This window comes from Lathamus discolor, chromosome 3 (genome assembly GCF_037157495.1).
Source record: "Lathamus discolor isolate bLatDis1 chromosome 3, bLatDis1.hap1, whole genome shotgun sequence".
Taxonomy (NCBI): domain Eukaryota; kingdom Metazoa; phylum Chordata; class Aves; order Psittaciformes; family Psittacidae; genus Lathamus; species Lathamus discolor.
The window spans coordinates 92,324,682-92,351,176 of NC_088886.1; the positions used below are offsets into that span (position 1 = coordinate 92,324,682).

Sequence of the window (26,495 nt, forward strand, 5' to 3'; positions counted from 1 at the left end):
TTGATCTTAGATTTTGTGGCTGAAATGTAATACCTGAAACAATGCATACTTGGCTTATCAGTTGCATCCATGTTGAGTGACACCTGAACAGCAAAATATTAAGGAAGGATTATGACTAGTTATGTGTACTGACAATACTGAAGATGTCCAGTCTATTTAAGGACTACTGATATAAGATGCAGAATAAACTAAAAATTATCTTTTCATTTACAATAAGATCTTTTTTTTCTTAACGCAGAATGGGCCTTGGAAAAAAAACAGGAACTTGCACATACTTGCACTGCTTCTGTATTAAATCTTCCTGAAGTTCCTTTAAAAAAAATAAATAAATAAAATAAATGGCAGCAAGCCTACTATACCTTTCCTTTTACACTCTGAATGGGATCCACCACCACAGCAACAGCTCTTTCTGATAAGGCTTCAAAGCTCTGCTGAGTATTGATATCTACGCCAGACAACCAACAGCCAAAGCCAGGGTGACTATGATACCAACCAACTACCATCTCAGGTCTGAAACAAAAAAAAAAAAAAAACCAAAAAAAACCAAACAAGACATCGAGATTCTTAAAAACAAAACCACGCAACACAAGAAATAGTAATGTATCGGGGCATAAATTAGGATGAGCTGTGAAAAAAAACCCACATTAGAAATATTTAAATTACTTACCATAGTATGGTGAAAACATGAATAAATGCGACAAAAGAGGGCTATCATTAAGGGATGCACATTAGCAGTGGTAGATCATGCTTTCAGTTTTTCACCCTGTTACCACACCTTTCCTGAACCAGTTTTTACCCTTTCAGCACTTGAGTAAATATCTACTCTTTAACTCCTTGGCGTCGAGGGTTGAATTTTCACGGCAGAAAGTCCATTTCAGACATGGACAACGGGAACCAACAGTGGGAAAGGATTAAATATCAATTAAACCAGCAGTAGAACTAGGAACTCAGTCGAAAAGCAATTTGCACTGTTCTGTTCAGCTGCTGAGCTTTTTGCTAACATTAATTTTGAAGTTTTTCCCACAGTTAAAGAATTTGAGCAAGCAGGCGACAACTGTTGAGAGGTAGGAGTGAAATAAAGATTTATTAAAATACTATGATCTTTTACAAAATTATTTCCCCTTTTCATTAAAATCGCTCATAAGTAAGTTACAACTTCATGGGCTTTATCTTAATTAAAAGAAATCAAAAAATCAATCTTGTAAGCAGATACTGTCTAGTAACTGTCTATACTAAACTGAGCAGCATTCTAATCTTTCTGTGCAATAATCAGAGCTGTAGGTTTAACGTCAGTTAACAGTCTCCTGACAATTGAAACACATGAACTGAAATACATGCTATGCTATTTACCTGATTTCTGGGCCAATTATTTCTTTTTAAACATTTCTAATAGCCCCTTAGACCACTACTGTTGCGGGAAGCCCAGCTGTACCTCCTAAACAACATGCAGGGAGTACCTGTAACTGTCAGCCCTCTTTAGGGTTACTTACCTTCCTGTCTGTTTCAGCATATCCAACATTTTTGCTTGAAATACAGGATCAACTGCCTCCACACTGACACCCTGATATAGAAGACAAACAAAAAACACAGTAGTTCTACATAAAGCAGTATTTTTAACTTTTTCCTTTCCACAAACAAATTTAAACACCATTCATAAGCATCTGCCTATGTCGGGCAACCCATCTACATTAAAACTAGTTGACAGAACACCCGTAAATGTAAAATACAATTTTTATAAATGTATTTAAATGTGATTTTTAAAATGCTGAAAGAAGAATTTGAATTACTATTCAAGTAATCTCTACTATGAGTAAACACGATTAAACAGACACAGGAATTCATCTTTTCCTTCTCTTTTTGTTCTGCAAACTCTGGCCTGTGGTATCTCTACAGGTTTTTTCAAGGTTCTGTTTTTCGTAGATCCTACTTGTACTATGCACATGCACAGAATAAACCCAGGGTAAAAGAATTTTAAAATTTCTATTATAAATTCCAATTTTACCCATTGGTTCATGATCTCTTTAAAATATCTTTATAATATGAATATCTTACTCAAAATTAAAATAAATAATCTTTTCACATCACAAAAATATTATTTAAGAGACATACCACCCTAAGATCTCTCAAAGAGAGCATGTCTCTGAAATTTATCTATAGTACCATCACAACTGAGGGCATGATACATTTCTAATCAAACCTTTAACATTTTGAATCCTTCCCTTGGCTCACAGTATGAGTTCTTCAAGTTATCAACTTATAAATCTTATAAGTGATGCTATACCAATATATTTATACATACATAAAGATACAATATCTCCATATATCGTTACACACACTTATGTACTAGTGTTTGCTAAAAAAAAAAAAAAAAAAAACAAAACCACAAAAACCACAACAAAACACCTCTGAACTATTTTTTCTACAGAAACACTTAAATCCATTAGACATGTTCGAATTATACCTCGTATATTATACTTTAAGATTGCATGAATGAGGTAAAGCACTAAAAGCTTTTAAAAAAATATTCACCATACAGAAAAAAAACACAGAAGCGAACAAAATAACCAAGGTCTAGCAGCAAAGAACTCACCGTTCCTGACTGTGGCATTGCAAAAACATCAATCACTCTCACAGTGTAATCATCAACAAATTCCCCGAGCATCAGACCCATAACTTCCATAGGGACACCAGCACGGCCATGCTTCAACATCTGGAATTAAGACCAAATGACACTGCATGTTTAACAGAAGGTTCAAGTTTGACTTGGCAAAGTTTTTTCAGCCTTTGTTGATAATTTGCATCTTGTAGCACTTTTGGAAACTGTAAGGAACTATAAAATAGTAAAAAGGCAATAAAATAGAAGTAATTAAAATCAGCTTCTCACTTTCTAAGTGTTCCAAACAGCATATATTTATTTTAAAAACTAGCCTGACCAGCATGTAAGGAGCACAAGTCCATAAACTTTGGATAAGCGTCAGGTGCCCTATCTCCAACAGTATACACAGATGCAGTACACACAGAACACTTACTTTCAGCAGGGCAAGCGAAGAGATATAAACCTGTTCCGCTGTATCGACTGCAGGAGCATCTGTTGGTGGCCCCTATGAAAAGAATAGATAATTATTTTCTACACCACTGTTGTTCTGCAGTTTATAATAATTTTCTTTTGTTTTTCCATATTACAAAATTTACAGGAAAATGCATACATAAGTGTGACTTTGCATGTTAGATACGGTTCTTGCAAACAAAACAAATAAAAGAGCACACCCAGACCTCAAACGCTTCTTCACAGCACCTTCCTTCACTAACCTATTTTGTAATACAAGTCACCTAGTCATCATTCCCTGTTTCCCCCCACCCAAAACAATACCAATCTAAAGAGCAAACTTACCAAAATAATCAAATAAAGTGGCAACTAGGTACAAACCTGCTACAAGACACACAGGCTAAGAGTCAGGTAAGTTTCCATTATTCAGCCTTGCCACAATGCTAACCTTCGTCAGCTGTAAAATACGGCCAGTTCTCCAATTAACTATGTGTTTCTTACAGTGGTGTGAATGTAAATGCTGCTGGGCTAGCATGATTAACTGGCACCAACACAAACAGCAATTTCCCTTTGCTTCATCAGCTTTCAGCTAAGGAGGACTTGCAGATAAAGGCTATGGGAGTACTTTGCAGATACACTGGTACAGTGAGAGAAAAAACGGACCTCCGATCCCTAGGTGGAAAAGCTGTGAACAAAATACTTTGCTCTTTGCCTTATGAGTAGTTATTCAAAAATTAGCACAACTGTCCCAGGTGTGAATGATTGGTTGAAACAGGTTCTGTGTACTGTTGAAAATGAAAAACACAGGAGGCAGCAATTTAAATGTCCCCTTCTCGAGAAGCAAGACATATTGCTCTTACTTACATAATTTCATACAAGCATACCTCCTTACTGCCAATTAACAGTACATTCATTACTTTATTACCAAGTTGCATACAACAAATTTCCATTGAAAGGACAAAAGGTTACTTCTGCACTAAATGATGTAAACTTAGAAGGGCAACAAAACAACTATGAAATATGGTAAAAAGATACTCCACCTTAAGATCAAAGAGGAAAACTTAATGTCTTTTCAGAAATATTTTAAGAACTTTGATTACACAGGCATAAGCAAAATTAGGGAAAAAAAGTTTTGAGTAAATTCTTGATTTTTCATTTCAAGTGGAGAAATTCAGTGCAACATGCATCCACACAACATCAAACAGAAATAGCTATCAACATAAGCTATCACCTCCTGAAGATAACCCCAGGAATGCAAGCAATCAGCATATTAAATTTGTATAGCAATTGTTCTTTCTGCATACTTTCACTTTTAAGCATACAAAAAAAAGTCATCTAGTTTTCAGAATGCTTTAAAGACAGTAACAAAATTCAGCTGTTTTTATTTCCCCCCTCCCCATGTCAATTAATTCCTTCTCTATTAGCTCCAGATTCAATCTTTGTAATTTGAATCCTATCTTTGTATTTTGAAACTCACACACATGCATGGATCTGTATCAACCATAAATGCTTTTTAATACCTTCAAACCTTCATTTCTAACTTTGATACCACTGATCAACACCTTGTGCTATTCGTTTTTCCTTACTTCTTACTACTCACTGCTAATTCTTGTGACTTCGGCCTTTCCATCATCAATTTTTCATCGGGTTTAACTTTCCACCTTCTATAATACCCTTGCCAAAAGCCCATTTTTAATCAACTCCACCACTCCATTGGCTATTTCCCTGACTAGCCATAGCCCGACAGTGAGATGTTCCAGTGGAGAAGTGATCCTATAACACTTAACAATGAAGAACTACTCTAGGAACAGCTCTTCAAAACATTTCACAGAACCAGGTGCACAAGGCACCTGAACCACTTATTCCAGATTTACTACAAACTGTTTGACTGACAAAATTTCAAACACCGAACTATTTTCTCATACTATTACTATGGGTTTTCTTCCATAAACATGTAGGTTCACTTTCTTAACTGTATCTCCCCTGCTTTAAGTCTATTCTAAATTATCTTCACTTAATCACTGCAAAGAATAAAGGATATATAAGTTGCATTTTAATAAAAAACCCCTAACATCCTAGTTTGGTAACAACCCCCTTTTTCCACACATAAAGCTTTCTTCCCATTTTCTACCAGCTCTAGACCAGAGAGGGTCTGAAGTGAGGGTAAAAGTACAAAACCAGTACCAGTCTGCTTTAGGAAGAACAGTAACATCCACACTGTGATCACCATGCATATTCTACATTTAGTCCAAGATTTTAACATTCCATTGTAAGCAGGCATCCCATTAAAGCATTTTTTTTTGTTTTGCTTTTTTTCAAATAGCATTAAAAAAGGAAAAAAAGATCTCCCCAAAACTAGTGTAAGTAGTTCTGCGATTTCTGAAAAGCTAATGATGACATTTGATTGAGACTAGCTTCTCAAAAAGTAGGAGCTTGAACTGAAGTTTATTCCACAAACTGTGGCTCTTAAGTAGGCTCTCCTGTACAGAATCTTTAACATCTGTTAAGAGGAAGATCACACCGACACCCTTCCTGCAGCCAAGGCACTAATTTCATCTTTGTCCTGTATGCAGACACCTGTGTTTACAGCTTGTAAGAGTTCATCCTTCATAACTTTGCCCATTTTAAAATCTATTTAAAATCAGTCAGTAGATTCAACACTGATAGGGAGGACACAAATATTAGTACATTTTGTTTCTGTAACAAGGCAATTAAATTACCTTCTATTTTAAGCAAAGGTAAGAACTGAAGGCAGGGTGTTATCCTACTGCACTCATTCTTATCTTTCCTTCTTTTATTATTTCCCCACTCCTTGGAGCTTTCAAACACCCATTTACCTTGGTGATGGTCCTGAAGAGGAAATACTACACTAAATTGTTTGACTGACAAAGTTTCAAATGCCCAAATAACTTTCTGATTGTTACTATGTTTTTTTTTCACAATAAGCTTAGCAATACTTCAGGCATTCAATGAGAAGAGTAGGTTCTTCTTTCAAAACTTTTATTAAAGTTCTCCTGCCAGCATCCATAGCCAACAATTCATTTTCAGAACAGGCAACACTGCTAATTCATAAAGGAATGCCTCATTGGTACAAATCAACTTGCTTAGTTGTGGAGTTTTGTTTGTTTGTTTTTTAAACCATAGTATTCACTGTGAACTTAAATACATAGTGTTAGGAAATATTAACTGCGAACTTCACTGTTCCGTTGTAAGCACATGAATGATAGCAAAAACGAAGATTAGCTTCCACCCTTATCACACAACCAGACAATTACCTGAAATCTTAAAATTTAGCTAATGGTAGCATACAATGCAAAAAATAATGTCAGTTTATTCATTCTCAGTCTTAGGAAACACAGCACATAGTAATTTTTTTGGTCACAGATACTTCTTTTGTGAAGACCTCGCTATATCCTTTCAGTCTGCTCTGTTCTCCAGATTAATTATAATTAACAGCACTGTACCAATTATGTGTATTAATTCTCATGTTAATATTCCTTCCTTTGAATATAGATTAGAATGAGCTGCTCAGAGTTCTGAAATTGTTCTCATATTGTTCTGATGAACCAGTTCAAGAATTTTGAGGAGGAAAGGATCCATATGCCAAGAACTATCAAGAATCGACATATAAACCAGATCTAGTTTAATATTCTTTTTCTACCAAACATTAACTGGCACATAAAATACTATAAGCATATATTTGTCTTTCTACAAAAAAATTATAACCCCAAAGTTCAAATTCTTAACCTAAAACTTCTAAGGTTTAACAGAATAGATCTTGAGTCTTCCAAGTAGTTCACTTGGCTCTAGAAGATGCCATTTGAAAACGACTTTTGGAAACTGTAACTGCTTTACTTCCATCTCTGACCACTTCCTTTTCCATAAATGGCTGATAAACCAACAGAGTCTTGGAGTGACAGTCGCAGCTCCTGCATGCTAGCTACACAGTATGTGGGAGCTAGCAATGGGTTACATGTTTTGAGATTTCTTTGGCCTGTTTCTGCTAGCCTTCCACAGAAGTTTATGTATTTTTTTCATGAAGCAAAGAGGAAGAAAGATTTTATTAGCTAACCTCTACATGGAGGCAAAGTATTTTACACTGACCCTCCACAGCATGTGCTGTTATCACTGTTTATAAACTTCACTGCCTGCCAACTTTAACAAAGAACCACCATCCTTATGAAGCAGAGCACCAAATTAAATTAACTGGTGTCAGAAAACCAAACAAGAAAACATTGGTATCTGCAATGCAAGAGATCTGCTTGTATTTTTGGTTACATTGTAGTATTTAAAGGTCAGACAGCTCCCCCACTGCACAGAGTTCTGTAACTCTGTCCATCTCACTGCAAAACAGCAAATATTGCCTTCCTTATGCCTACCCACAGCTTTTTCTCCAGGGGACTGGAGAAAAATGCTATCTATCTGAAAACTACACAGAATTATTATTTTCTCCAAGCTTTCCTATATAAGCTGGATACAGAGATTAATAAAATTCAGAACCTGTTCTCAAATAATAATGTTATTATGCTACTTACTGAAAATGGATGTTTTTTTCTGAATCTATACATGCTGTCAGTCAGTGAAATGAGCTGCCTGATGGCCAGCCATCTCATAAACCCCAACCAAATTCTGGGTTTGTTTTTTGTTTAGAATGGCAGAATCCTAATTTCAATAATAATTGGTAAAATTAAGTTACCACTATTAAAATACTTTTCTTCCCCTTAAATTTTCTCAGTAAGACTTGTAATGGAAAACTAATCACGTTCAAGATATGAACAGAAGATTACATTGTAATATTAAATTATGCATGATACTATTTTTGTTTCAGTTAGGGAGATGTTCCAATATAAAAAGCAGCCCTTTACTTGGGCACCCCTTGTTGACGAAGTGTTAAAGGCATTTGCCATTCTAACAGGATAAAAACTAACGCCTTGAAGTGTTAGCTACTCAGGCCTTTTAGCAAATTTGTTAACACTTTTAGGTATATTACTCCACCTTTCTCTTAGTGTGAACTGGTATCAATTATTTAGCCAATTTTATTATGTTATTAAAATACCTGCTGATTAAATGTGAACTAAAGTGTCATTTTAGAGCACTGCTCTTTATTTGTACTATTCCACATTTATTCAAATAGGTATAGAAAGTGCACTTGATTAATTACACAAGCAACTGAGAAATATTCCACAAATGGATATGCTTTCTATTGTTTAAGCAGATCTTAAACTCTGCTCTGGTGTCACACTAATAGCGCCGAAGATGATTTTTGAAATTCACCATAGCTATTTCAACAAAGAAACACAGTTTTGCAAGGGTAACTGTACTAAAAAAGAAAAAGGCAGTGAACTTAGGTGCTGTAGAGCAAATCCAGGCTTTATTGCAAAAAAACATATTTCTGTGTAAAGTATAAGAACTGCGACAATCATTACTACTTCATTTTTTGCAACTGGAACAACTCAAATGTGAACATAGAACACACAAGCGAACAGTGCCTGCTATAGTGTTTATTTCTTTCCCAGTAAGGCAAGAAAGAACCTTTTAATAGTTTAATTTTGTGAGTATTAAACAACTAGTGTGAAAAACAAGCTGCATGTAAACTATTTCTACTGCCTCTGCTTCAATGACTAGCTGAGGCAACCTGTTATAGGAGGTGTTAATTGGCAATAGGAGTACAAGTCAGAAGCATGTTCCCCATCGTCCTAACCCAGCAAGGCTAGGTCATTAAAGTGGAAATGAATTCTTTCATGCCGACTTAACCCTTTCAGTACATATTTTCAGCTGTTACATCTAAAAGACTATTGAGAAAGATTAACTAACAGAAAAACAAAACCTACAAAAAATTGCATTACTTCTACAAAAGTATTCACGCTCCCCCCCTTTTTCTTTACTTCCTTTATCTCCTCCAAGACAAGTGTTTCAGGTAATAATAACTTTTATCACGTACGTATGGGCGCGTGGGGAGGTGGAGGGCTGGAAATAGCAACTGGGGTATAAATGCAACAACAATCATTGTGAAATAATAATTTATCATATTAAAGGATGCATACAAAGATCAGGCACTTAAAGAGAGCTTACAACTACCATTTCATGGAGGTAAATCCAACAGTGAGCGTATAGTTTGGTATGGGGGGGGAAGGGAGGGGGGGAAACCCCAAGCATTACAAAGCACTACCTGCAGAGAGGACAAACTCAGACATAGCAGTGATAACAAAAAGACCTTAAAAGTTCACCAGGGTACCACTGTTCATCTCTACTTACCCTTTGTCAGTAAGTAGCATAACATGATGATACACTGACACAAAGAACAGAGAATTTCTTAGATGAGCATTATGCTTTTTACACACCACTAAGCCTGAAAAAACTAAACCAAACTGACTGTGGAGAAATTTTTCCCTGCATTGAGACAATACAGAAAATACCAACTTGTACATATTCCATCAGTGGAACCAGCAAAGGGAGTTGAGCCATATTCACAGATCTCAATGGTTCTAGCAACATTGTCATGACAAACACCAGAAGCTATGTATTGCATTTTCAACAGTACAGGAAGTTAACATGATCAGTCATGACATAGAAAATTATCTGGTTCATTAAAAAAAAAATTGAAAAAAATTGCAAGAGTTCATAAAAAGGGAAAAATATATTACTTTGCACTGTGAATCACACACTAATTACTAGCAATTGGAAAATTTATTGCAGTTTTTCAAGCTAGTACACACAGAACTTTATAGTTAGTTCCACATCAACAGGATTATATTTTGAAGCTAGCATTATGTCTAAACAGTTTGTATGTTTAGGCCCATTTTTATACCAATTATAATCAAGCATACATAACAGACCACAAAATACCATAAGTCTCAACAAACAGCCTAGATTTCTGAAAGGATCACATTGTCTTGTTACACCATATGTCAGATGAAATAAAAATTGTAGAAATATGTTTAGTCTCATAGACAGTCTCAGACTCCAAAATGGAGTGGGGATACTAGGGAAATATTATGGCACCAACTGGTACTTCAAATTAAAAATACTTGGGGGGGCGGGGGAAGAACCCACCAAAAAAACCCCAAATCTAACCTTAACAGGCTAGATTAGAAAAGACAAAAAGAAGGAAAAAAGAATAAAAACTTAAAAAAAAAAAAAAAAAGAAAAGCTCCAGTATGTTTTACAAAATCCTGTTTCCTAAAAAAAAAACTGTATCCAGGTTCATATTTACAACAGAACACTATAAAAAGCAATACAGATGGACTTGGAATATATAAGGTTTCCCATCTCCCCTCCTTTAAGAAAGAAAAACAAACAAACCCACAAAAAACAATCCACAACAAGAAACTAAATTACAGAACATGCAACTTTGGATAGTTTTGAGCAGCTGGTTAAATGGGTTGGGATCACCAGTTTGCAAACACCTCTTCAGTGCAGAGCCAAAACTCTACTGCTTACTTTTTCTGTTTGGAGGCTTTGTTTCTATGGGGTTTTTTGTTTGTTTTTAAATTAAGCAAAACTTCAAACAAAAATAATCTCTAGTTCACTGGGAAACTCCACAGAGAAACTGGCCAGAGTTTTAGTTAAAGAAAGAATGCCACTGAATTTTTAGGTTATGTTTCTAATCTATCCATCTATCAGTAATCTCTCTTGAACTAAATTTCATGGAAGAGGTATAGTAATCCACCAACATGGGCACGTGCAGGGTTTCACATCTACCTGTAGGACAGATGAGCAAAGCCTATTACAAGTGCCAAGAACTGCCATATAACTCAGAGGTGTTTTACAGAAAACTCACGTTTTCCAATACTACCATTGAAATGTTCTTGTAGACTGAGGCTTAAAGCTTACTAAGAAAAATATGTGTTTACCAGAAATTGGCACCAAACGATGCTAGCTGAATTTATTTTGAGGTCAGATAAGCTTAATTTTACCACAATGTACTTTACAGAAAGTTATTCTAGTCAATCTAATTTTTATTCGAAATCAATACTTATTAACCAATATTAACATGCATTCATGATATAAAATTGTTTATAAACATATCACCTTCATATAATTTGCAGTAATCAAGACTTCTTGCACTGTTCCCAACAACTCTTGCATGAAATGGCCCCTTAAGTGTAATCTTTCCTAGTTCTAGTGCTTTTTCTCTACTCCAGACAAATTCGACACAAACAAAAAAGCATGGGAAGGTATGCTGTATCACTGCAATTAATATTCCTTATTATCAAGCATAAGGACAAGCTGGACTACATGATCTTTAAAGGTCCCTTCCAAGCCAAACCTTTGTAAGAGTCTATGGCAATGTTATTGTTAACAAAAAGCCATAAGATCTTCAGTAACATTGTACATATTTTTGAAAAGAACTTTTTTTTCCAACCTCAAGCTACTGCGCAAAAAGAAAATCCAGAAAATACGAAGGTCAGTTTCACTCCAGAATAAGCCCAGGACTAACCCTGTTTTCTATTCCTAGCACTATCATATTGGGTAATGGGCACTGGGATTTAGAAACGAGAGCCTCAAGGCAGATAAGTCAGCATTTGCAGATTTGGTCTATCTCTGGAAGTCTTGTTCTAATGCAGATTTTTAATTACCTTATTCTAAACAGCAGTTCTGCCAAGAAGGTAAACCCTTAGCGGGTGCTGTCTGAGATCACCCTAAAGTACACTTCGTACAGCGGAGCAGTTACAAGGGATCTACTCAATATGTAAAAGAAAGCACTGGGTTCTTTCTATATGCCTACAAGCTCCCTGTTTTGAAGACTTAGTCCTCTGGAGACAAGCAGGTGAACTGGAAGACTCAGTGGCAATATGTAGGAAGGTGAGCTGCTTGAAAAACAAAACACACACCCCCAAAAACCAAACTAAACCAAACATAAAACAAACAAAGCCAAAACCCCATACCACTATTAATACAAGAACACCACTTCAAACTTCCAGAAAAAAGTGAAGAGGACTCTTCGCCACCACAGAATTAAACAGAAGCTCTTGTTTAAAAGTGATACACAGTAGCACTGTAACTTGGAATATTCAATAGCATGGGATTTCAGAAAGAAGAAACAATTTCTAAGAGAAATAAATTGGATTTATCACTGTAAGGGGGCTATTTCCTGCTTACAGAAAGGAACATATTACAAGTGAACAGGTGTAACACAAAAGGCACAAAGATGTCTTCTCTTGTTTAGGCTTCCCCCTCCCCTTTTTCTCATTATGGCTACACTCATTTCCTTGTCCAAGCTCCTTTGTCTCTTCTGGGGAAAGTAGGCTGGTCTACACTAGCAATTAAATTGAGGAGAGAGAAGCTAATTGCCTAATTATTAGAAATAAGGAAGTTGAAGATCTGAGGCCAAGAGAAGGCAGGTAAAAATGGTCTCCAGAGTTTACAGGAAAATAGTAGATCAGAGGAAACTGAAAATGCCCAGGTACAACCCACTAGCTTTGTTATTTTTAGGTTTATGTCTGTTTGCAATTAATACGTAAGGTATAGATGTAGTGCAGCTCATCATAGCTTACAGCAGCTTTTATAACACAAAGTATGCACCATGTTGTAAGTACAATCATATGACTGTTCCCCAACCAATTCTAGCATGCTTCTCTCTCCCTCTTCCATTAGCACTTTTGGCTATAAATCACACTACAATCACTCAACCATGTTTCAAATGTAGGGAAACTATACCCAGCCTTTAGCAATTCCCAGTAACTTTCAAATAAGCCTACACCACCCATGGAGCTATGATCATTTCTAATGTAAGCAGACTCAGGCTACATCATATTCCCTAAATTTCACATGAAGCTTTAGGCTGAACAGCCCTGTATTAAAACACTAACCAATGCAGTAAAATACTCACCCCAGACCATGCAAGTGAGAAAGTCTCTATATCTAAGGTATATTTTTTTCCTTAAAGCAAAATCATATTTTGGCTATATAAACTGAGGCTGAGACTTTCTACAGAAGATGATACAGGCAATCAGTAAAGCCATTGGAACTTTTCATGGGAGTTAACATTGGATATTTTTAAAGATGAAAAATGTTTTGTCACTGAAAAACTGTTTCAAATTTTTAAATGGGTTGACAGCTTCGGAGGAAAAAAATAAAATTGAAATAACCCACCCAAATTGTACACCATCTCATCTATTGGGAGGTGCATTGAAATTCCAGAAATACTAACATTCTTAGTACTTGAGAACTTAGCTGGAAAATGCCTTAGAAGCAATGGCACAGAAATGATGCACAACTTTACGAACTAGAATTCAAATTTATTCCCCTTAGGGTATTCTCAGAAAGAATATATGAAGCTTCAGATACATTTGAAAAACAGACAATAGAGTATCACCACAATTCAAACCACAAAGCACATACACCCAGGAAGGAAAAAGTCATGCAGCTGAAACAGACACTGAGACAGTAAAACATTCTACAGCTTTCGAAAGGAAAGAAGCACTTCATTAAATAAAACACATTTGCACTCTTCAAACTAAAATCCAATGTGGTTCAAAAATCAATGAACCAAAACAATTTTCAGTAAGATGTTATGGTCTTGGGGTTTTTTTCTAGTTGGGTTTTGGGGGGTGGTTGTTGTTTTTTTTTTCTGGGGGTTGGAGAGGTGTTTATTTGGATTTGATTTGGTTTTGAAGGTTTTGGTCAGTTGGGTTTTGTGTGTGGTTTTTGGTTGGTGGGTTTTTGAGTGTGTTTAGTTTTGTTTTATCGTATACAGAATCTTAAGATGCAGATTAGCCAACTAGAACACATCACTTACTTTAGGAGACACAACAGCTTAATGAAGCAAGTCAAGGAAACTTGCACTTAATTGAGAATGATCTACACTAAGCCTGACCTTCCCTTGCCTGCCAAATCACCAGCTCTTATTTCCGAAGCCCTGCAGAATAAGGAGTCAGCAGTGCTCTTTTCTAACAACCATTCTGGCTAGATCAGCAGATGAAACACAACTTTAGATCAGTAGCAGGTCTCCCAAGTTCCCACAGTGCCATAGATGTACTAAATGGGACAAGCATATTCTAAAAAAACCATGATAATATGAGGGAAAAAGGCTCCACAGCATCAAGCAGTACAATGCTTGAAACCTCACAATCAAAGTGACAGTTTTCAAGTGCCATTTACAATGCCCTAATCTGGAAACATCCCAGCTAACCCATCTGATCAACTATTTCACAGATGGAAGCACTTGATGGCTAATTGGCAAGTCCATTATTCAAATAAAATAGCTATCTGCACTTCTATTTTCTATATTCCAAGTCAAGGTGTAAACACTCCTAAGAAAACACAGGTCATTTCCCTGTCTCTCCTTCCCTTCCCATTTGGATTTTTTCCCTTCCCCTCTGCCATCAAATATGTTAAATCAGAAATAGAGAATCAGTTTTATTTTGCATTTATTGCACTAGAACAGTTGTCTGCACCAACAGAGCAATGTAAATGAGTATTAAAAAAAAAAAAAAATCCATCAAGTAATAAAAATTTTCAACATGTTTTAAAAGTGTCATTATTTCACTGCTTCCTACCACATCTGGATTCAGGAAAATAGACAGGATGTGTTAGCATGGACAAGAACTTGGATTATTGTTCTGAAAGTGTTGAAGAGAGAGAGCTCTGCTAAAAATGCACTTTATTTGCTCACACTCTTAAACAGTATCCAGTAGGATTGCCTAATAGAGGCATATGTGGCACTGTAGCAAACAATAGCTCAGCATACAAAATGAAGAGGAGTATTGCTCCAAATTCCTGCCTGCTACATAAGTATAATGCTTTTACGTACCCCACAAAGCCTGTTAATTTGTCTGCAGCAAATGTACAATGCAAGTGAAGTATTCAATCACTAGTGAAATTCTGTGGTGGGCAGTATTCCAGGGGGATGAACAGAGAGACAAAGAATGAACCAGGAAAGGGAGGATAACTAAAAAACATGACAAGGGGCAGGAGGAGGAAGGGAGGAGACCATACAAAAGAAGGAAAACAAGGGCATTGCCAAAATCTGAAATTCCATGAACAACAGAATGAAAATTTAAGTAATAAGCATTTTGTTTGGAACATTACAACACTTTCAAACTTCTACCATTCCCCCATATCTTTTTTTAAAATCACTCGGGGGTTTTATGTATCTTACCATAGGGCAAAATAAAAATGCCTACAATACCCAGCATGTAAAACAATTTCTGCATAAAGTAGTGGTGCAAAGAAGGCCTTATCTACTACAAGTTCAAACTAAACATGGGTACCTTCCCACACAAAGAACACAAAGTTAATGACCAAGTTTACTGCCAGGAAATATGTGGATGGCTTATGTGACGCCCAAAGCTATCAGATTCTCTTCCCTCTTCTCTTGTCCACCTGCTGCCTCATGAAGACAGCCTCTTGTTCATCTAAGACTAAAAGAGAGGAAATGGCTCAAAATTTCTAAGCCACAAAGTCAGTGGAGAGAAAGTTTATTGTTGAAATATCACCTTAAGATCACTTCCTTAAAGATATGTTTATTAGCCATATAAAGACAGGCTTAGGGTCAGTGGAATTTAGCACAATCCATCTCTGGACAATTCAACACTGAAGACCCATCAGCCACTCAATAGCATGCTCAGAGAGCAAGTATTACAAAAAGAGAACCACCATGAAATCACTGAAAGGATTTTTCAAGTGGAATACAAGACACAAAAATACTTGAAAGTTGTAAAAACATTAATCCAAAGAGCACCTGGGACAACACATTGAGTTTGGAAATAAAGAAAAACAAACAGGATAATAATCGGAAGAGGTGTTTTTACCAAGGTGAAAGACCTGAGTAATTGCTATTGGAGAAACGAAGTCAAGTCACTGAGAAATAAATTCTTGGCAGAGATCAAATAGGAACTGTGCTGACCAAGCATTTGCTGTTACTTGAACATTAGTTACAAAGCAAATCAAACGGACTGTTAGACCTTATGTGATTCACCCCTCTTGCTAGGCAAATCCCCAGCAACAAGAAAAAAAATAAAAAATCCCCAAATTATTATAAAATTACTTGGAAAATTACTCTCTTTCTACGAGACTATACACACAGATGATTCTTATGTCAGCAAGAATGACTCAGATGTTTTTACTATGTTCAACTTTAAAAGCAAAACCTTCAAAGACAGAACAACTGTGACACAGCAGTAAGAAAAACAAAAAGCTTTGTGCAACTGTTGAAAACTCTCTCATAGGAACAAATGGTAACAACTTTGTTTACTTTCTAGCAGGACAAAGCACGTCCAAAAAATGTCTTAACTTCTCTCTTCCACCTCAAAGCTATCTGATTCACTCTGGATTATCATTCAACTATCAATCCATCAATACTCGGAACAAAAGTGACCTTTGAAGATCCATTGAAACTGTATTTTGAGGACTTAAAATTATTCTTTTTGAAAAGCCTTCCTGCTGATTCAATAAACCAAAAGACTACAAAAGTAGTCAAGATATCCAGTGCAAGCAGCAACTTGCATGAAGAGCAATTCAGTTTTCTGCCCTTATTTTTTTTAATCCAACACATACTCATCAACTCATTTAAGAGCCAATTCCACATTTAAACAAACACAGAGTAGCTCAGCAGACCAAAGCTGCTACAGGAGTTCTGCAAGCTTTAGTATGTTATGTTCTATTGTCTGCCACAATCTTCTAGCAAGCTTTAAGTTAAAGCCGAGAAATTCAGAAAGCAGCAGAGAGTTAACTGTAAATTTGAAAAACAGCTTTGATACCCGTCAAGTTCAGAGAGGACTAAGAAGTGAAAGCTTGAGTGATTAGACTGCGCAGATGTTAAAAAAATGAAGAGTCATGAAGCAGGCTGGCAGCTCAGAGGAACAAGAGAAATAACTGTTTAAGAAAGTAAAACTAAAAATAACTGAGGGCTGCTTGAAGATTCGCTAAGAGAGCGTGAATAGAATTTCAGCTATAAAAAGGAAAAAAAATTATGCACCAAAAGTTACAGTTTATTTGGCAAAACACCTAGAGGCTGTAAATCAGCCTAGAATATTTCACCAAATGCTTCAGTATTAAAACAATCCTTTCCTAGTTATACTGGACACGAACACACTACACACACCCAAAAGAACCTGCGGGTTTAGCAATTTCAATCATCCCAGAAGCAAACTCACACACATATCATGAAGCCTAAGACAAACAGAACTGATTCCTCCAGGACAAGAGTCTGTATTTTCAGTGTAGAACAGAGCCCTGGAGGCAAATGAGGAAAGCAGAGAAAGGCCAGCTACTGTGGCCAGCCAGGACTACAAAGAAAATTACACCAAAGCTCTTTCCTTAGGGAAATAATTCTTCCTACAAGCCTCAGACAAAGAAGTTCCTAATGTCTGGGTCTGTTGTGTTTTTTTTTCTCCCTATATCCACAGTAGTCACCCCAATGTAGTAAAATCAGACTGGTTTAATTTTCAAGACCACTTGCCCTATCAATAGGCCAAGAAGAAAAGTACTAGGACTTGCTCTAGTGGTAGCAGAAGTCATACAACGTGTGTAGGTCTCCCACTGGAACAAGGGCGGCTGCCAGAAGGCCTTTTTGCTGTTTAGCATATTACAGTAGTGAGGACTACAGAAGAAATTAAGAAACGAAGAAACAAACACACATATCTGTGGCTATAACTACCTGCAAGTGATAAATTTAACTCAAATTACATCCTAAAATTTACATATACTTCAGTGTCTTAAAATGCTGATCATGATGTGATCCAAGGACTTAAGTACATCATTTATGAAGGAGCAAGTGGGAAAAAAAAATTATGCACCAAAGGAGCTCAGCTATTCAGAACAATCTTTATGTTCTGAAAATCCATATAATTGGAAATTTTTTATTCTATTCTGTGTTTCCAATGTTTTTCAATCCAAAATTTAAAATGTTCAGATGCCAAATGAAAAGTTTATAAACATTCTGTAAACTCAGTGCCAACACAAGAGTTCATATTGACAAAAAAAGCCGGTCAGGCTGTAACAATAATTTGCATACACTTGCATAGCATCTCTAGAGGCAGAGATTATTACTATGAACCTTTTTTTTCATGTTGTTTAAATACAGTAAATGGAATTTTTCAGAATTTATTAATATTAGAGAAGATATTAACAAGCTATATACTAACCTGTCCCAGCCCAGGCATACCGCCTCCAAGTCGCAGAAGTCTATCCATATTTCTAGAAAAACAGAAACAAAGGAAAAATGTTCCCAATCTCTGAAGTGTTTACTAAATTGCTATCTATATAATTCACCTTCAGTCACTCAGTATGTCAAAAATATTGGTGGTAATTACAACACAACATCAGACTTCCTGTTAATTAACACCACATATTAATTCAAGAAGCTGTCTTCCATGCTAATTAACAGACTTTGTTTTATTGCTTTGGTTTTGGGTTACCCCCATTTCTGAAGACAAGCACTCTTGACAAACTTTTCAAAACTTTCCTCTCATTCAATTAACTGGGGGATTTTTATTGCTTAAAACAGCACCTACATTCAAGAAGTGCCTAAAACTTATTAGATATACAATCAAGTTTACTCCAATTTGTTCAGAAAGCATCAATAAAAACGTGAAAGTAAAGGATTTTAAGCATCCTCATTAGTAAGTTCTGTGCTAATTAACTTACAGCTTGTCAGTTATTATCAAAACTCCATATAAAAGACACTGAGCAGATTATGGATCTCTGAATTATCATCAAAAGCTTTTTTTTTTAATGAACTCATTATACTAAAAAGAAATACTGTAAAGTAAACATTTAATGTGTATATAGTTAGAACACTAGTGACAATACTGTCATTTAATACATTTCCAGTGTTGCATGTGCAATCAATGCAACTAACTCATTACTTAAAGGAATTAAAAAATAAAAAATAAAAAAAAAAAAGGCAGCAGCTTTTCTATCTTGCAACTTTCAAAGGAGTGACCTCCAAGAATAAGAACTGTTAAGGTACTCAACTAAAAAAAATTACACTAATGTTTATTCACTTTCTGTTGTTGAAAAGCACTTTAGTAATCTACAGTTTAATTGTGGGTATCTAAGTAAAGGTTCTGTCCCTGCTGTAACAGGCCTTTATCTTCCTTACTTATCTTTAATTTTTTAAAACTCAGTTGATAAAACAAACAAAAAAACCCAACCTACCGAATACTACTTTTTAAACAGCTGCTTTCAGCAAATAGAGCCATTTCCAAAGATAATAGAAATAAGTAAACTTTACTGGCTTATTTTATTTGTGACTTAGAAGATACTAAGTAATCAGAAACTTAATTGCACAAGTCTTAATGCAACATGACAAAGCCTGATCAGGTGATACAAAAGCAATTAAGAAGTACTAATACTTCCAATATACATACTCCAAATGGACATTACACATAATGGAATTATACACATAATTTCAAAAGATTTCATTAATACTAATTCAAGAAGTTTTTTAAAAAAAATTAGTCATGCAAAAGAGCTTTGAACTTCTCAAGAAGAATAATTCACTTTGTGTATTAAAAGTCTTTATGTTGAAGGTTAATATCTCATTATTCCTTTGAAATTTGGTACTATTTTTTATGGCTAGATACTAACAGGCTTTATTTCAATTGAAGTTTGTAACAGGTAATTTAAGCTTCTTGATAACACACAAAGAGGCAGCATTTGAATTTACCACTACACACGACTATCTAACTCCTACTTTAATCATGCATGGAATTTCACTCATTTCAAACAACAATATCTAAGACACATGGATCCATATTGCTTGCTCTATTTGCTAATTTCACTTTCCTAGTTTAATGCACTAGCAAGCTATTATCTTCATATGATTCATTCACTTGATTTTGTAGAACATACAAACCCAGCAACTGGGGCCCCAAATAACATCAAGTACTTCCTTACATCTAACTTGGCACTATAAGCACTAAAAAGGATTTATTAAAGGGTCAGTGGCCATACTTTTCTTTTCAGACAGTCACTGAAACCAAGCTTCTTTATTACAGGCAAAGGCTACACATAAAGCATACACACTTTTCTATACTGAACTATAATAAAATTCCAAATCAAGTTGTAGGATTTCCATGGAAAGGTTAAGTTGCTGTTTAAAGCTATTATGTAAGCACATGGTAAATGGCTTCAAGTCACAAGTACAAAGCAACACCAACTTCATTTCATTTTACCCCTCTGTGGTAGATACTCCTCCATTGAAACCCACAATGACTCATCTTTCATGACACTAATGAGGGCTGAAGAGTGGCTGAGAATTAGATTTACAGTAACTAAAATTATGATCAATCATGGCTGCACATTTATTTTAAGAAACTCTTAGTCTCTACAACTGGTAACGATAAAACTGATCTTGCCTATAATTACAACTTCCATAAGATGATGAGGTGTATTACCTCTGTACATTTAAGAGGTAATCTTGAATAAGAAATCTTATACCTACTTACATTTCACTTTAGTAGTGACAAGTTGTTATTTCTAGTTCATTCATATTTACATAATTCATTCCAACTTCTAATGCAACCGAATAAATAGTACATAACTTGTAAAAACATATTTTGTCATATTAAAGTTGGATTAGAATAATTGGTTACACACACTGAAACAAGAAAATCTCATTGTCTTACAGAACTGGATGGATATAAGACTTCCCACCCAGCACAGACTAGCCACTGAAAGGAAGACGTTCTGATTGTTAAGACAACAGCACAAAGGAAAAAAAAAATTCACAAACCAGTTCTAGATGTGCAGCAAATTATTTCACTACCTCTGTGTTTCAACTCTGGTTAGAGTTCTGGCAACTAATACTTTTCTTCCTTATCTGTAACTGAACGTGGCTTAGTTAGTTATAGTATATTTATACCTAATCATATTTGTTTACTCTGCATTGAAGAATTTAGGCTAGTGTTACAAATTAAAATCAATTTTATTTTTTGTTAATCCACTGTGCCCAAGTATTTCAGCCATAAGTTCAGTTTATGAAATAATGCTTTTGTAAAGCTTAAAACACCTTGAGCAAAATTTTTAAGTCTTAATTAAGATAACTTTAGCATTTACAAATGAAGCAAATATGCATTTCTAACCTGGTGCTCAGAAAGAGGTGACAGGAGACAAAACTCAGCAGCAGCTCCCACTTTTTGACTATAAAGCTGATGCCAGGAAGTCTCTTGCCTGTAGAAAAAAAAAACAGAAAGGAGGGAAAGGGCAGAAACACAGTAAAATTTAGAAACAGCAGTATACATAAAATGAAATGTTACACTGATGACGTACAAAAGGACAAAGCGCTACTGAAGAATAACCCAAAGCGCCACTGAAGAATAACCCAAAGAATGCCTTTTATTTTATTCCACCTCCTTGTACTATAGAATTCCTGGAAGCTGTACATGTCATGTCTTGCCCAAGTATCTGTAACACTGAAATAAGTTCCCAAGTTTCTCAGAATTCCATGCAAGAGTGAGGTATTTTAATAACCTGTTTAAACAATTTAATGCTAACAAATGATTAAAAATGCTGTTGCAAACTGGAACTATGGTCCTTTGCTATTAGTTTCGAAAATTTTGCCATAGTTAAGATGACCTAGGCACAAAGGTAAAGCACATTCCACAGGTATGGACAGTTTTCCTGTTTGCTTCTGCAAGACCAGTTGGCTTCACTGGGAAAGTCACAGAGACCTTCAGGTTTGCCTAAATTCAGGTTAAGAAAGGGTGCTTCACATGCAGTTTAGGAGTTAAAAGTCTCCTCCCCAAATATACTGCCCACTAAGTCAATCCACTCAACCATTTGTACTGCAGTGTTTTAAAACAGATCTGTGAAATGATCTGTGGCCATGATTTGATAGACATTTTTTTCAATGTCAGTGCTAACATAAGGAGCAGTGGGGAAGCTGCTGCTGCTGCTTACCAACTCGATGCTGCTTTCTCAGTACTGCCAGGACAGCCATTTGTGCAGCCTTGCAGGAAACTGATAGGCTAACAAAAATGTTGGGTTTAACCCTCTTCACAAAGGATTCATACTGCATCCCAGAAACAGTTGTCTTGGCATAACAGAAAGAGGTCTTGGAAAAGCTGCTTGCTTCTAACACTAATCCAGACCCCAGAAGATGTTTATGTCAAATCATTCTTTAAGCTGACGCTGCCCAAAGAATGTCTTTGGAGTTGGATTTTATTTATTTTTATTTTATTAGGAACAGAGGGAGTTTAACAAAGACCATTCTGAACCTTAAATACAAGACAAGAAAGAACAAAAGAGTTTCTTGGTGCTGACAGGCTGGGATGGAATTCCACTAAAAAGTCGAAAGAAAAAAGTGACTACATTTCTGCTGGCTTTGAAAAAGGAAATGGTCCAGATCAGACAAGACAGGACCACAACAGCAGCAGTTATATTAGCACAGGCTGCAATAGAACTGCCACCAGTTCACAAGTGGGCTTCAGAGTTGCAACCCGATTCAGTTTTAGCCAGCTGGCCACCCAGGAGTCTTGCACCCCCTTCCCCACTTCCTACAATGATATTAAAGAGACAGATCTCTGTGAGCTTAGTGGGTTTCCTAGGGCAGGCACTCAACATTGTAACTTACAGGTGAGAATTTTTCCCCTCTGCTGCAAAATGCAAAAGGCTAGTTTTAATTACACACTTATCTGCTGGTTTTTCCCCTATACACATACTTAAAGATATATACAAAAACCACAGAAGACTAAACAAACAGTTCCATATCAGAAAGTTGAAGAAAGCCACAAAAAGCCAGTTATAATAAACTTTCACTTTGGTGGGACAAAACACAACCAAACAAAAGACCCTAGCTTAATAGATTCTGTTTGTGTACGCCCATGCTTGAAACACTTCAGCTAAAGAGCCTTGGACATACCATGGTATTTAAAAAAAACCAAAAACAAACCAAACCTCCATTACTGTAATTTTTTTAAACTGTCCTGGCTTCAAAAGGGAAAAGTTTTTTGCTATTAAACATGTGGCATAGTATATACTTCATATATATACACAGCATATATTTCATGTCAAAGTATACACAGAGCATCTCACAACTGATCTGAAAATGGACTTTTTTTTTTAAATCATGTCTAATATGTGTTCATAATACTACTGTTAGGTAACTAACACTTGGCAAAAGTTGTCCATTTGGAGAGCTCTGGTTCACCATTCAGTTGTTGGTTGTTACTTTCAAGTCACTTGAAAGTTGATTTAAATGCTGACTTTTAATAATGAAAATATTTTTCGTAAGGTAACGGATGAAATTATGTAAGTGCATTATGCACAAATGTATACATACACACAGGTATAAAAAAATAGCCACTGTACTTATACTTGACAAGTTTCAGCACATATTTTGAAACTGAAATAGTCTTAAATTACTGTATCTTTTTGCATGAGACAAATTTCACACCACAGTGCACTATTTTTATCTAGCATTAACATTCCATGATGCAATCCCTCAAGGAAAGAGGGTTCTCCCAGGTTGACAATTTCTGAGATATTACAAAAAAAAAAAAGAGAAAAAAAATCTGAAATAGCTTCAACATACATGGAAAACACTGGCTACTAAACTACCCAATTAGTGGAGAGAGTATCAGGCTAGACTTGGGTGACAGCAATTTATTCCACACTTTGCAATTTGTACACTGCATGACTTAGTGCAAATCATTTCATATTTGGTAATTCAGTTTCTTCACCTGAGTCTGCATACTAAGCTTTTTATAAGCACTTCCAGATCTCCTGTTGACAAATTCCACATAGCAGATGGATTAACAACTTTAACAGCGCTTTAAAAAGTGGTTTAAGGCTTTTTGCTGTAACTATAACAGTTTCAGCTTCACTAGGGATGACAAACAGCTATGAAGATAAATTAATTGAGAAACTCCATCTTGCAGAGAAACATCATTTCACCAAGAAAAACCTCACTGCAGGTAAAGTCACCAAATGCTGAATGAAAGAAACTTTAATCAGAGACTTCACATGTGACAAGGGGGGGTGGGTCTATCTTTCTATACTTTTTGTATGAAAAGAGAGATAAAAAAACCCACCAACATTAATTTGCAGTAATCTGTTCATTAAGGCTAAAGATTAACCATGCCATAAACAAACGCAGTTTCAGTAGTGCAAGTCCAGAGCTAAATGACTATTTTGCTTCCATAACATGCTTAGCTCTGTAAACCCAATGTTTCTGGACTGTATAGACCTGTATCTCAATAGACCTGAGCTGACTAGAAGGTATGCAGGTTAGCTTCTCAGACTCTGCCTTCTGATCTCCAGAAGCACAACAAACCTAGTTCTAACTACATTAATTGCTGAGCTAGTCACCAAGGTAACCCAGACCCAAGCGGGCTACTTTAAAGCTACTTAAGTACATTCACACCAAAGTTGCAGTTAAGGGAAAAAAAAACAAATCACAACATCACAGAAACCCACAAAAATAATTTTAATGTTATGCTATATATAAAGTAATGAGCTTCTCTGAAATCTACATAAGTGTGAGTACAGTAGAACTATCCCCTGCCACAAACTCAAAGAAACATAGAATAGTAGGGTTGGAAAGGACTTTAAGGTCATCTAGTTCCGACCCCCTGCCACGCACAGGTACGCCATACACTAAGCCACGTCACCCAAGACTCCATCGTCACACTAGTCTCCTATTAAATACCTGGTTTTTCCCATCATCCTAGATGTCAGGAGATAATTGTAGCTACTGTCAGAATACACTCTGTAATGTCTGTCGAGGTTGAACTGCTTCCAAGAAAATTTACAAGCTAACATTAAATAATACCAAAATATAAATTACTTTTGAACTATGCTCTAACTTCTCATTTTCTTAACCACAGATATCAAATTAATATCCCTGACATGGCACATTAGAACACCTGACAGAACACAAATTTTCCATTAAGCTATAGGCAAAAGCTAGCTGCTCAAAGTCACACTGATTCAGAAATAATTCATCTGCAAGCCAATTTCCCGATTTCGTCACAAGCACAGGTCTTACTTGTTTCCATGACACAAACTCACAAACAGTGCTCTTCTCAGCAGAATATTCTTCCAAGTGTTTTCTCCGTGTGCAAGCATTACAGTACACCTTGGGCTCACAGGGGTGAAAGCTTTTAAGACTAATACAAACCTGTAGGACCCTTCAGCTAGCCTAGTACCATTTCAGCTACACAGAGTTTTCAAATAATTTGCGTAAAATTTTTTAAAAGTCAAGCTGAATCCTTGTTGTTTTCCTGGTTTCTACAGTGTAGTGGAAACAAGTACAATTTTAAATTATGACATCAACATACACTCTCATTTATCAACTGTTTACAAGTATCTAACTACAACACATGACTTGTTCTGAAAACGATACTTAGGTCTGCTGTATACCAGAAACTGCTCTGTTCATTCTCATTATAGCTCCATTTCTACGCAATTCTGCTTCATCCTGTCTGACGCAGATTAGACTTCTACTCCTTCTCGTGTCCCAGCCAGAGCTCCCCCCTCCACCGGTACTCGAGCCGCACACCGCCAGGCACCGCCGCAGCGCTTCACTCCAGAAGCAGCAGTTTCAGTCCGCCAAGTCCCCAAAATGAGAAGCGACGGATGCGTAAGGGGAACAAACCTGCCCTGGGGGGCACGGCCCGTGGCACCGGCCAGTAGCTGCGACCCAGGCGCTGCCGACCTAGACGCGACGGCTGCTCCCAGCTGGGAAGGAGAAAAAAGCAGAGCCGCCTGGGCCTCTCAGGCGCTGAGGCCCAGACGGGCCGCTGCCCTGCTCCCCGCCGCTCCCGAGGGCCGGGCCGCCTCGCTCCGCCTGTTTCCAGCCCCACCGTCGCTGCCCGAAATTGCCCAAACTTTCTCCGGTCGCAGCCAGCACAAACACAGGCAGGCATCGCCGACCCCACGGGGGCCTGCGTGCCTCCCGCCCGGGGAGCAAACCGCCCCCCCGGGCTCCCAAAGCTGCTCCGTCTTCACTCCCACGGAGGGCACGCCACAGCTGCCGGGTCGTCCCCCCATCGCCTGGCGCTCGGGCCCCGACCCGCCGGGCCCCAGTCCGGCCGCCACCATGCAGAGACCACCTCACGCCGCGGCGAAGCCCACACGGGCTCCCAAGAAGGCCGGTGCCGAGGGCGCCAGTCGCGCCGAGTCCTCACCTCTGCGCGGAGCCGCTCCCGGCTTCGCCACCTCGGTCCGGGCCGCCGTGAATCAGCCGGATTTCATTCAAACCAAGTCCGCCCAGGCCTCCGCAACCACTTCCCGGTTCAAAGGGCACGTGGCTGGGGCTTCCGGTCCCGCAGCCCAGGAAGTGGCGGGGGGGGGACAGGGAGCCATGGCAACGGTGTGTGCCGCCGATGGGCTTGGGAGCAGCTGCGGCCGTTAAGCCTGCTGCGGCGCGGCCGCCGGCGGCTTTAGCAGCTGCTGGCCTCCCTCGGGGAGGCGGAGCGAGGAGGGAGAGCTCGCCCCGTACTCCGGTGGCGCTGAGGCCGCAGGTAGCCGCGGCGGTCCTCGGGACGGCGAGACTAGA

General features: G+C 37.3%; 1 protein-coding gene across 1 annotated transcript in view; it reads right to left on the bottom strand.

Moving 5' to 3' along the window:
• The window catches only part of PSMD14 (proteasome 26S subunit, non-ATPase 14), a 48,554-nt gene extending 22,314 nt beyond the window's left edge, over positions 1-26,240 (bottom strand). The window contains exons 1-7 of the mRNA XM_065670588.1: positions 26,125-26,240; positions 21,079-21,166; positions 18,136-18,187; positions 3,030-3,101; positions 2,591-2,710; positions 1,491-1,561; positions 360-510 (exon numbers count right to left, since the gene is read on the bottom strand). Of these exons, the coding sequence (XP_065526660.1) occupies positions 360-510; positions 1,491-1,561; positions 2,591-2,710; positions 3,030-3,101; positions 18,136-18,183 (462 nt within the window). The 5' untranslated portion in view covers positions 18,184-18,187; positions 21,079-21,166; positions 26,125-26,240. The remainder of the gene's footprint in view (positions 1-359; positions 511-1,490; positions 1,562-2,590; positions 2,711-3,029; positions 3,102-18,135; positions 18,188-21,078; positions 21,167-26,124) is intronic.
• Between the last annotated feature and the right edge of the window lie 255 nt (positions 26,241-26,495).